Genomic DNA, 12,233 nt, shown 5'->3' on the forward strand with positions numbered 1-12,233 from the left:
TGGCAAGCTACATTGTAGCCACAGCCACCTTGGGGCGCACTGACAGAGGCGAGGCTGCCGGACACAGGCGCTACCGGGCCCTCTGACCACCACCAGCAGGCAACGGGTGAAGTGCCTTGCCCAAGGACACAACGACCGAGACTGTCCAAGCCGGGGCTCGAACCAGCAACCTTCCGATTACAAGGCGAACTCCCAACTCTTGAGCCACAATCGCCCCTATAAGAGATATATATATATATATAAGTATATTTGAAAATCCAAATATGAATGACTCGAGACAATATAGGTTCAGATGACACCATTCAGGAGTTTATTGTATATAAACAGTTCAAGACACTACAAAAAAGTAGTGATAGACTGCACTGTTGTACAAAAACAGTAAGGTAAAAAGATGGTCCAGTGTAATGTTAATTTAAATAACAAATACAGCAGGTACTACATCAGTTTTTCACAGGAACAGCTGTTTCACAGATAAAAGATAGTGTACAATGTGCAAACTTTGAAAACTACTGTGATTTAAACACAAGCAGTTAGAAAATTTACTCAAGTTTACAATTGTAAAGTTAATACTTTAAAATATGTAAACAAACTAACTAACAAACTTGCCTTTTCAGGGCCCATATAAGTGCTGTACGTGGGCTTTATAAAGCATACTGAAACTCAGTAAATCTAGTTAACTGGGCCAAATTGATGTCGCAACAACAGCTTAGTCAATGAGGGAACTTGTTCTTTTGATTCAAAGTTCAGTTTGGTTCTGCAGTGTCTCAGTTATAATGCACATGCTGTGTGGTCCGTGTGTGCATATACGCCATTTGTTAGAGGAATGTGATTTCCGTTGACTACAGGAACTTTCTTCAAAGAAGCCACATCATTGTTGACACAGGTTTCATGTGGGGGCAGGAAGTTTCTCTGCAGCTTGTGCTCCAGCAGCATGTGGTTCTGAGGAGGAAGACCAAGGCACGCCCTGAAAAGAAAGGAGATAGATACTGTAACTAAAACTGAGGAATATCAATCGCCTCAATCCTGAAAATCCCTCTGTTGAATCAACATGCATCCTTTTAGACACGGAAAATCAAACAGATCAACTCACCTCATGATGTTCTCAATGGAGGCCCTCTGGCGGAAAAAGGCATTGACAACTGGAGTTCCTGATGGGACAAGAGGAGCCTTGCATAGGAAGGAGAGCAGTGATAAGACGCTGTGGAAAGACTGGAAGTTCTCTTCACCCTGGGGCTTTACAGTCACACGCTGGCAAAGCTCTGTCAGCATCACCAGGTCCAGGATGATTGGGCTGGCAAGTAGAGAGTCCTGTTAGATAGGAAGCAAGAAAAAGTGAGTGAGCACTGTGTACTAGAATTAGAAGGTATACATATGTATAGAAGACAAACACTATTCTTTTTAATGACTGGACCAAAATATATGCACAACTTTGAACAATAAGCTAAATAATCATAATCAAAACCAAAATAATTTAAATTATTTTTTTTTATCATAAATAATTAGTCATAGTAACACATCTACAGAAGATTGGTGCCGTTTCTAAAATTGTCTGTCAATGTGGCTTTTTTTTGTACCAGTAGAGGGAGCCAAAGTTCTGCATTAAAATATACTCCATTACATTTGTTGCTATAAATTCTTAATAACAAGTAAAAATGAACCCAAATGGACTGAATTAGTGGGAAATATTATGCTCATGAACATAAACAAAATTGATGTGATGTTTTTGTGTAGGGGGGTGAGGAGCTTCATCTGTTGAACAAGTCAGATTTGGTGGAACCTCTTTGTTTCCGATGCTGTCAACAGAAACAGACTGACCTCACAGGTATTGTGCAGCGCAATAGTGTTGATCCCTCCCATCATTATTTCAGAAGTGTATTCATCCATGGCACGCTTGCTGTCTCCCACATATGGGACATATTTGATAACCACCTGAAAGAAAATAGAGACAGTCTGTCAGCTGATGTCTGTAAATACTGACACGGAGCTTGTCATCTGTCTGTGTTTGCGTCGCTCCCACTTACACAGTGGTCAGGTTTCTCTCCTGGCTCGTACAGTATGGGGTTGGACTGGACCATGTCGTCCACCACATTGCTCTTAGAGATCTCTTTGGAGCGGAACTGCTGTGGAGCCGACAGGTTTTTCCCATCGTTGTTGCCAAGGTGATTGTAGCTGACAATGGATGTTGGCTGTCAAAAGCAGAGAAACTTATTAAGTTGTTGTTTATAAGATAAAGTTACACTTTAATTGTATATACCTATACTGTAATATAACAGATGCTAATTCTCTTTGGAGAATTCAGACAAGTGGCTCAGTCTCATTAATCCTCACCTTGATCCCTGCACTGACCAGGAAGTCCACAAACACTGACTTGATCTTAGTCTGACCAGACTTGAAGTCATCACCGCCGATGAACACGCCTCTCTGCATGGCCAGCTCTACTGCTCCTGGGACAAAAGTATTCTGTGGGGAACCATTGATGTAGGCGCAGCCCTCCAGTATACTGGCCACTGCAAACAGAGTGGAGGGGGAGACCTCTGCAGCTCCGGCCTGATGGATGAAGGGAAAACAAAGACACGATAGCTGTTACTGAGCATGTCATCATATTACGCTTAGTAGGAAAGCTTGACTACAGTTCCCCCGAGACTCTTTACATCACGTCGGTAAAACATCTCTCTTGTTGACTTCATGACTATCTTAAATTGAGCTATTTGCTGAGGATCAGAAGTCTGTGAAATAGACTCTTATCATTGCTGACAGCAGTACAAGCATGCTCAAGGAAGAAGATAAAATAAGAACTTGGCCAAGAGGGGCGAATCATAATTTTCTTTCCCCTGATCTGATATAAAAGGAATTGCTGTCTCTTTCAGACTCATTAAGACATTTCATTTACAAATCCAAAGTGTGTTAGAAGGGCTAATCTTTTCATCCTCTAAGCTTCATTAATCACTAAATGTAATGAAGGATTACTGTTTGGTCCTAAGCATTAGAAAGAAATTAAAGTTGAGTGGGTGATTGATGATAACCACTGACCACCAACACAGTTTAAGTTGGCTCATTATTGTGATTTGCACTCAAACTTGATTCTGTATTTATTCTTATGGCCATTGATCTCACCTGGATTGCAGCCAGCAGGTTCTTGGCAGAGTCGTTGACTCCTGGGATGATATCACAGAAGCGCTCGGTGTTGGCGGTCCACAAAACAATGACTTTGTCCACACCACTGGCCTGACGGAAGTCTCTTATGTCAGCTGTAATTCGCTCCATCTGGAAGATCGTGTACTCTTTGAGACAAATTGCAAGAGGAAAAAAAGTAGACAGATGAATAAAAAGGGGAGTGAGAGGCTTTTATTACCTGCTCCGCCATGGTGCCAGTGAGGACATTGTCTGCGCGACTCTCCTGATTTGCAGCAATGAACTCTGGAATGTAGATTGATGGTCTGGGTTTCAGGCAGCTCATGTGTGGTTGCAGCTGCTCTTGTAAAGACCAGTCAAGCACCTGAGCTCGCTCCATTGCACTGCCCAGATCCAATGAAGAGATATCCCAACCTAACAAAAAAAAAAAAAAAAAAAAAAAAAACAGAGGGAGAAAAAAATTATTTTTCAGAACTAAACAGGAAGGCTCACCTCTTTCAGCAATCCATTTTATCCTAAACTAGATTCTAGCATCTCTATGAAAGTGCTGGCTGTGCATGTGCTTCCTATAACATCATATGCACAAGGATGTAAGTAATCCTGTTAAATAATCATAATAAATATTGACCAAAATAACTGTAATAATTTACAGAAGATCAGTGCAGTAACTTTTAGTTAAAACCTTCACCTTATGGAGACTCCCTATCCCTTTCATATGTTCTGGGATCAGTTTTCACAGCTGTCAACACTCCTGTACTTGTCTGAACTTTCTCTCACACCCACACACCCCAGTCTTGAGTGTGTACACCCTGAGACGACTGTGTGGAATTGTTCTTACCATCAAACACAATGTCGTTAGGGTGCACCATGGGCAGGAGGTCCCGGAAGGGCACGTTAACCTCGCCCTCAAGCCCTGATCCCAGACAAACAGTAGAGGACTGCAGGAGGGAGCCGAAATAGTTCGCTTTCTGAGGGCAGAAAAAGCAAAAAGAATGTGATTTTAATCTCTGTATCGAATGTAATTCCCTATTTTTAATGGTAATTATAAATATATTAAGCAGTAATAACCAAAAATAGAAGGAACCAGCACATAAATATTACTACAGATGTCCTTATAAGGGAAAATCCCTAAGTAAGTTAAGCCTTTAACCCTCCATTGAACATGTCAGTATAATCAGCTTATTATGAGGCTGTACTTCTGCAGCAGGGGACATACAGCACACTGTGTTTCTACAACAGGACAAGAAGATTTGCTATTCATTCTGCAGTGGTAATTTTCACATCTCATTATAGCGTGCTGGTGGAATTCATTCACTCTCTTAAGTATTTGTATTTCTTTTATGTTATTACATTGACCATACTTAGCATTTGTCATATTCAATGAAATCGATTATTTGTGCAGCATGCGATCTATTTCAATGCAATAACTCACACAAAGTTGATTGGGAGGAGTTATTGTGCAGCAGGAACATCATATTACATTTTCTATTTGGTAGGTTTTTACTAATGTGTGGCTTCTTCATTTCAAATAGTAATACCATAAAAAAAAAGTCTATGCAAATCCTTCCGGAGCATACACATATGTGCGTATTTGTGACACCCGTCTCACCTTTACTCCGGTTTTGGTCTTCCAGGTAAGACCCAGTTTGTTGGCCAGTACAGCCGCTGTGACTGTGGTCCCGTTATTGCCTCCCCAGCCCACCAGCATCACTCCCAGCCGAGGCACACGGCGCTCGGTGCGGATCGTCATCTCAGTGGTGCGGGGGGTCACCTGTGACGGACAGAGCGCGGGTTAGCTGAGGGCTAAACGCGCACACATAACTATAAATGTAAATCACTTACCGTGACTTTGTTCCCATCTCTGTGCACCGACGAGGTCTGGTAAGAGTACTGAGCCTCAATGTGAGAGTCAGTGTACTTCACATTAGGGCTGTTGACCTGAACGTTCACGGACATGGCTGCAGAGTCTGAAAGAAAGAGGAGGAACAATTACATCATCTCCACACGGAAATTAACCTAGCGGAAAAAGCTGCCTTTCACTAACACATCACATTTAATCGACGATACTGGCACACCTGCGGAAAACAACAATTGGGTGTTATTATTATAAGCCTGAGAGCTCTAACGCTTTCTAAGAAAAGTCGTTTTTTCTCCTCTGCCCTCCGATAAACAGCTGGTAAATTTTCTACGAAAATCCTAACAAACCGGTTTTTGTGTTTGGTCGTTCGATGGTGGAGCAGTCAAATTAAGAGAAAGCGGAAAATAAGTGAACTAAACCGGTAAACTCCCTCACCTTTGCACGGAATAAGTGTAAAAGTATCTAAAATGAGATTGCTTCCCGGCGTATAGCTGACAGCTCTTCGCTTCAACGACTGTAAATTTCCGCTCTCTTTAATTTGAAAGCGTCGGTTATGGTCTCCGTCCAGTTGGTGTCAGCCACGAGCTCGAGAGGTTCCCTCGTAGGACGGCTTCAGTGCCACAAGCCAATCCGAGCGCTCGGTCGCACTTTTATAGCTGATGCTGAGGGAGACGTCCGAGAACCTCAGCAAATGGCCGGGCTTGTTTCCACTCACGTTTCTTCACATGAGGTGAAAAATTTCCATTCCGGAGAGTTCTCGGTGAAACCACAAAGGCCGGTGGTGAGGATTTGCTGGCTTTTAGATGTTTCTAGATGTTCCTGCAACTTCCCCTGCAGCGTCTAAGTATTTTTCCATAACATGTAGTGGAATAAAACAAAGAATGATATTGTATCGTATTAATACGATACAACATCAAGCATATTTCGGCTGTAATTGTTCATTGTAGTTCATAAAATACATTTGATATTTTTGAATATGATAAATTACAATAGGTCACAATGTTATGCGTTTATTTTATTTTGTTTTTTCTTCCTAAAGGGTTTTGCTGCGAATTTTCCTACATTCTTAAATGCAAAACATCTTAAAACGCAGAAATACCGAGTTGGGAAATTGCAGGACGTTTAACTGAGAATAAAACAACGATAAAGAAAAACTCCGCTTTTAGCAAAAGCAGTAGGAAATTATGAAATTATTTTATACACTGTTTTATACACTTTTGTACAGTGCTAAAAAAAAAAAAAAACCGGGGATGGTCGATCATCATAGAATAACACAATCTGTTAGAAAGAATAACCCACTGTGAATCTATTTCACCTGCTTCCATACACCTCAAAGTAATAATATCAGAGGCAACAATAAGACCCCCCCCCCCAAAAAAACAAAACAAACAAAAAAACAACAACAAACAAACAAAAAAGACAAATGAATGAATTTGCAGGTGGTGGCCACAGACCATTGCTTTGCTGCTGTGACATGTTACCTCTAGCACTTTTAGCAGGGGCGTACCAGGATTCGTTACCCCCTTCAGACTTTGTGTATCCTCATTCTAGAGCGGACATAGGAGGGGGAGGAGCCACAGCTTGGTTCACTCTATTGTGTTCTGCAAAGAAGGACAGGGCTCCTCTCTGAAATGAAATGCTTTCATTCTTACATAAGCTGCTTGTTATCCAAATGTATTTGTTAAAACAAACCTCTTAGACTTTAAAAAGCAAAAACACTAAAAAAAAAAAAAAAAGATCCCCTGGGGAAAAGCTGAGTTCTTTAAAATGAAGTTTACATTGTGCAGAGCCAAATAAACTAAGGAACAAAAGCAACAACAAAGCAGCAAAGACTGGATAACTTGGACTCTCCCGGACCCTTACGTGTATAGAGCAAAGAACCACTGACTCCTGTCCATAATGCAAAAAAACCAAAAGTATTGGTGCACAACAGCAACCAAGTATTGACATGTTTGTTAGAATCTGAAGCACATTTCTCAATGCAAACATTTCCGGCCTGACCCGGTCTTTCCAGTGCATTACAGTCTGCCTATTATACACACATCTCCTCAGTGTTGAGCACTTTCAGTATATTAAGTTTGCTTCCCAGTGCAAAATGCCCATTGACTGTATGTTAAAGCATCTGCAAGGCCAATCTACTAGTCTCTAGGGCCCCTCCTTTACATTATGCTAGATGCTTATATCCACAATGCGCCGGTAACGTTTAAGTCATGGTTCTGTCTCGTGAACCATGTTCTGTCTTGTGTATTTACTCAGTCATTTTACATTCCACTGACTTAAAACAGGCACTTTTTCTGAGAGGTTTTAATGGTGGAGGGGCAAATATATTGTTGGGAAATTTAGTAGATGTACTTCCTGACCTTGCTCCTCGTTATTTGATGAAACTGCCTGCAAGCTTGTTGACTTTGCAGAGTGCAAGGCCTGAGAGATGAAGTTCTGATTCATGAGTAGTTTGCGTTGTTGTTGTAAAGCACAGGAAACATTGTTACTGTCACTTACGTGTTGAAAATATGCACTTATGTTGTTATATATGTATGATTCTATCTAGACCAGGGGTGTGCAGTTTTCCCACGGGGCCACAGGAAACTGGGACTGTTATAAAGAGTGGTGCTAATAAGCTGAACTCAGTTCTGCTAATGGTACTGGAGCAGATGTTACAACTACCCAATGAAGGTCTTCTATGTTCCTCCGTTCTTTGTTTTTTTTCTTACAGGTGCACCAGTTGACGATACATCGTGCTTGTGCTCTATTCTTTTATTATGCTTTCTCCTATTTTCTCCATCTTCTTTTTTCCCCTGCCTGTAAGCTTAGATGTTGTCATACTAAACATAATGTTATTACCTGAAATAACATTAATAGAAATTGATAAATAAACAGGTAAAAGAAACACACAAGCAAGAGGAGGCTATAAAGAATTTATAGAGCTCATCTTGGAAAAGCAAAATGTGTTGGCACAACATTGCATTCAGATCATAATTCTGATTGCAAAAGCTGCAAGAGAAGACAGGTTTAAAAGTAAAAAAAAAGAAGAAAAAAAATCAATTAGGCAATCTAAAAGTTACATGGGCATAGTAAAAACACCAACTTTTTTTAAATCACTATTTAATATTTCATGCATTTAAGTCAGGTTTAATGTCTGTGGTGGAAATAAAAGGACAATGGACAGGTTATCTTTACAGAGAGAGGATCTGGATTTCTTAAACTTTATCCAGGCAAATGCTGTTTCACATATGAAGATAAAAAGAAAAGAAAGGTCCTCATGTGGAAAATTCTCCTCTTTGAGAGAGAATTAAAAATCTAGCAGTAATACTGAAATGAAGAACTCTACCAGTAGTGAATCAGTTTGTGATTCAGTGCTCTTGCCCTGATTAAGCTAACCATTTTAGTTACATCATCAACAACAAAGTTAATTTTTAGCACTGACTTACACAACACCTGGTGTGTAATACAATGGAAAAATACCAATGTCGCTTCTGTGTTCATTTCAGTCTTTTTAACTTGCATCCGTTTCAAAAGAAAGTTGGAAAACCTATCCAAGCATGCAGTTGTCCTTGTGAACAAGTCACTCGATGTCACAGTCCCTTTCACTAAGTGCATTGCTGCCAGCATCATTGTAATCTACCATGTAAACAGATGAGCAACTGGGCAGTGTTGCGGATATCGCAGCTCTCAAGGACAAAAAGTTATATTTGTCTGCTTTGTTTTTCAGATAAAACTCCAGATTTCCTGCAGTGTTTGATCCATCTTGTTAAAGTTTGCCTGGAGAGGAGTACATTGTCAAATGCTTCTTTGAATCCATCAAACAGTCTTTGATAGACTTCTCTTCAGAGAATAGCTTACTGTTCTTTTTGTGATTTTTGTGGAAATCACAAAGCTGGTCTTGGCTGCTCCATTTCTGGATGTGTACTTGATAAAACTTGATAAAAAGTCCTTGTTGTCTTTGCAGTTTTGCAAGAAAAGCCAATGATGCTACTGCTCTGCATCAGTCAAGTTCTTGTATTTCTCTGCATGTGTAGTCTCATTAAAGACGATTCAAATTGTAATCGTTAAACAAAGCAACTTGTTTTCCATAAAATAAGTACATGACTTTACCTCTTGACTTCGGTAAATGGCCTGTATTTGTATAGCGCTTTATTTGGTCCTAAGGACCCCGAAGCGCTTTACACTATACACAGTCATCCACCCATTCACACACTGGTGAATGGGTAGTCACAGCCGCCCTGGGGCGCACTGACAGAGGCGAGGCTGCCGGACACTGCAGCCACCGGGCCCTCTGACCACCACCAGTAGGCAACGGGTGAAGTGTCTTGCCCAAGGACACAACGACCAAGACTGTCGGAGCTGGGGCTCGAACCGGCAACCTTCCGATTACAAGACGAACGCCCAACTCTTGAGCCACGATCGCCACATTAAGTATTAATGAATACTTAAAAGTCCATGTCTCGTTAAATACTCTGCATTCAGATCTGCTTTTAGGTCTGGCAAATGCTCGTAAACATGCGTTCCAGTGCATTTAGAGTGAAGATGACCTGTATTGTGATTTTCCACAAAGTCACAGAAACAAGGCATTCTCTGATGTGGAGTCTACAGCTAGTGTTTGGCGGCTGAAATGGGACAAACTGCATGATGTGTACTTATTTAAGTCTGAATCCTAATTTCCTGTTGGGCTTTTGCAGATCTGTGACAATCATGATGACAATATGGTCAGTGACCATCTGGCAACTTCTGGCCTAATGGGCAAAAATGCATATTCCCTGACCAGTTACAACTGGTTGTTGCAGGTTGATTCCAATCACTGGGAAAATGATTGCTAAAGTGCCGTTCACACAGATCTACAGACCACTCAGTTACCCCCTGGGAACCACCTATCAACAGGGAAAAATGGTGCATTCCCCAATCAAACTCTTTGCCATTGGTTTGGTTGTTAGCATATTGCTGCAGTTGTAACTTGAATGGATGTGGCAGACCTGTCTACAAACACTGACGAGCTATTCTCTGAGCTGTGGTGAAACTCATAAAAGTGCGATTAAAAACTAGCAATGGAGACTGTTTGCCTTCAAAGTAAAAATTCTGCCCTAAAACACACTTGTTAGTTTGAAGGCAAACCTCTTCCATTTCTGGTTTAAGTAGAGCTTTTTCAAGTTGTACTACTCTTCAGCTAGTAGCCTGAGATTAACCTCAGCAGAGGTTGAGGTTTTTGAGCTTGTGGCAGCTTAGGTGAAGCAAATGGTGTGAGTTTTTTATAGCATAAGCTTAGATAAATATGTCCATTCTCGTGACCTGTGAATGTCATTGTGATTTAGCTCTCTGTAAACAGCGGCTAAAGAATTTAGCTCCTACGAAGCTACAAATTAACAGGATGAAAACTGAAAAGTGTTTGTGAAGACACACAACAGACCATGACTGACACTTGGTCTCTAACCGATTTTCATTGATTGTTGCTATATGCCAATTTTTTGCACGTATGATGAGTGTGAGAAAGAAAGAAAGAAAGAAAGAAAGAAAGAAAGAAAGAAAGAAAGAAAGAAAGAAAGAAAGAAAGGAGTGGTAACTTGGCAGTGAAGGCTTGAGGAAAAAAACAAATCTTCCTCAGGGGTTTTCATAGAGTTGTTATGGCCTGTACTGACGCTAATTAGTGAAGACAAAGACAAAGATGCTATTAAAATCTTGAGATCCTCCTACTTTAAACATTCCTTGGCTCTTCCAGGAATGGTTCAATTACTTTCCCAACAACTCATTAGTTGGAATAGCTGGTGATTTCAGTTGTGTTGATTTCTAATCTCCATCATATCGAGAGGCCTGTACTATGAAGCAGGATTTCATCTTATCTTGGTAACTTGAGAGTTAAACCTGGATTTTCTGTACTATGAAACTAGTTCATTTGTCTGGGTATCACCTATTATTCTCATCTCTAGATTAGAGGTTAACAGGTACAAAATCTTGCCTTTCCAGTTCTCAGAAAAATAGCTTCACAATTCCTGGAAGATACCGCAGGCTTCTATGTGCAGAGAGTATGACAGGGCTACAGTTTTTAATAGCCTTTCAAGTAGTTCTCCTTCCCTGATATAAAGTTTCTTAGATGAAATTTTATTCCTTGATTGATTCTTTGAGCACAAATAGATTTGCATGTAGACTAAGCCTGCATTTCAAATCTGTTTTTATTTTTATTCTTTACTTGCTCTCAAACTGATAGACATCACTTGGGAGGCAGCAAAAAGAATAGGTGTTGTCCAGTCTTACTGACCAAAGCATGCAAAGCACTAACATATTGATACAACACCTTTAATAGAAAACTATTTAAGAGAGCTCTCTTATACTCATACTGATCTCTGAAAAATAACTGAATAATTCCTGGAAGACCATACAAATGTTGAGAGCGCCTGAAGGGCTTTTACAGGTCTAAACCTATGCTGACTAATTGGTTTTCTGTAAATAGCTTTTCTATACACAGGAATGGTGAAAGAGTGGAGGATCAGTGTCTGCTTCATAGTATAGGCCTCTGATTGGGAGGAGGTTATGTTCAGAATTTTGGCTTAATATCGGCTGAACGTGCCAGATTTTCACAAATGTTCTTTTTTATGGCATGTTGGAAGTGCAGTATAGATTCTGTGCTTGGCAAATACTTTTTATAGTTAAGCAGCTTGTTAATCCATAACTTACTAGCATCACAAATGAGGCCAAGTTGTAAAGTTACAGCAGTGGAGGCTGTGCCAAGCGTTGTCACTGGAATGTGAGAATGCTTGGCACATTGCTTGAACGCACAACAAGAAGAACTATTCAATCAATAAAGTCAGTTTAAACTTTATCTAAAGTGATTTACACATCTCCTTTTTGTTAGGTTATGAGACAATATTAATGTGTAAATGTATCAAGCTTTAAATTTCAGAGCTGACTTATTAGAAACAAACAGCAGCAGTTCCAGCTCCTGGACACACAGAGCTGTCCGACAGTGGCTTAAAGCCCCAAAACACTTTAAATACGGCCTACAGTTAAACTCGTGGTTTTAAAGGCCTGAAAGGTTTGCTGCTGACTGTCCAACCAGCACTGACACAGAGAGGTGAGCAGTGAGGGAATAGGACTATGGTTGAATGTCTGGCTCAGCTCCACACCGATTGGTTCTTGCTTTCCACAGTGAAGCCAGTGAAGATTTGTCACTGGCTTGTAAAGCTGGGGGTTGGTCTTGTTGCCAGGGAGGTGCTGGAAGGATGCCAGTGTTCTTCTTTTTTTTCCAACAAACTCCAGA

At 40.6% G+C, this 12,233-nt stretch overlaps 1 protein-coding gene across 1 annotated transcript; it reads right to left on the minus strand.

Moving 5' to 3' along the window:
• Positions 1 to 283: 283 nt before the first annotated feature.
• On the minus strand, positions 284 to 5,618 carry LOC120740319 (inositol-3-phosphate synthase 1-A-like). Its single transcript, XM_040042592.1, has 11 exons — positions 5,426 to 5,618; positions 4,975 to 5,099; positions 4,742 to 4,903; positions 3,971 to 4,100; positions 3,353 to 3,546; positions 3,115 to 3,264; positions 2,329 to 2,547; positions 2,022 to 2,186; positions 1,816 to 1,929; positions 1,091 to 1,308; positions 284 to 964 (listed from the first exon to the last, which is right to left on the minus strand). The coding sequence occupies exons 2-11, from the start codon at positions 5,086 to 5,088 to the stop codon at positions 769 to 771; spliced, it is 1,662 nt and encodes a 553-aa protein (XP_039898526.1). The 5' UTR covers positions 5,089 to 5,099; positions 5,426 to 5,618; the 3' UTR covers positions 284 to 768.
• Positions 5,619 to 12,233: the final 6,615 nt, after the last annotated feature.

Source organism: Simochromis diagramma, unplaced genomic scaffold, assembly GCF_900408965.1.
Source record: "Simochromis diagramma unplaced genomic scaffold, fSimDia1.1 OVJJ01000304.1, whole genome shotgun sequence".
Classification (NCBI taxonomy): domain Eukaryota; kingdom Metazoa; phylum Chordata; class Actinopteri; order Cichliformes; family Cichlidae; genus Simochromis; species Simochromis diagramma.

Bases quoted from the DNA above. Each gene is read 5' to 3' on its own strand.
- LOC120740319 (XM_040042592.1), bottom strand. From the start codon at position 5,088: ATGTCCGTGAACGTTCAGGTCAACAGCCCTAATGTGAAGTACACTGAC. The intron at 4,904-4,974 runs GTAAGTGATTTA...TGTCCGTCACAG, and splicing joins GAGATGGGAACAAAGTCACG to GTGACCCCCCGCACCACTGA. The intron at 1,309-1,815 runs GTCAGTCTGTTT...CCTATCTAACAG, and splicing joins CGCTGCACAATACCTGTGAG to GACTCTCTACTTGCCAGCCC.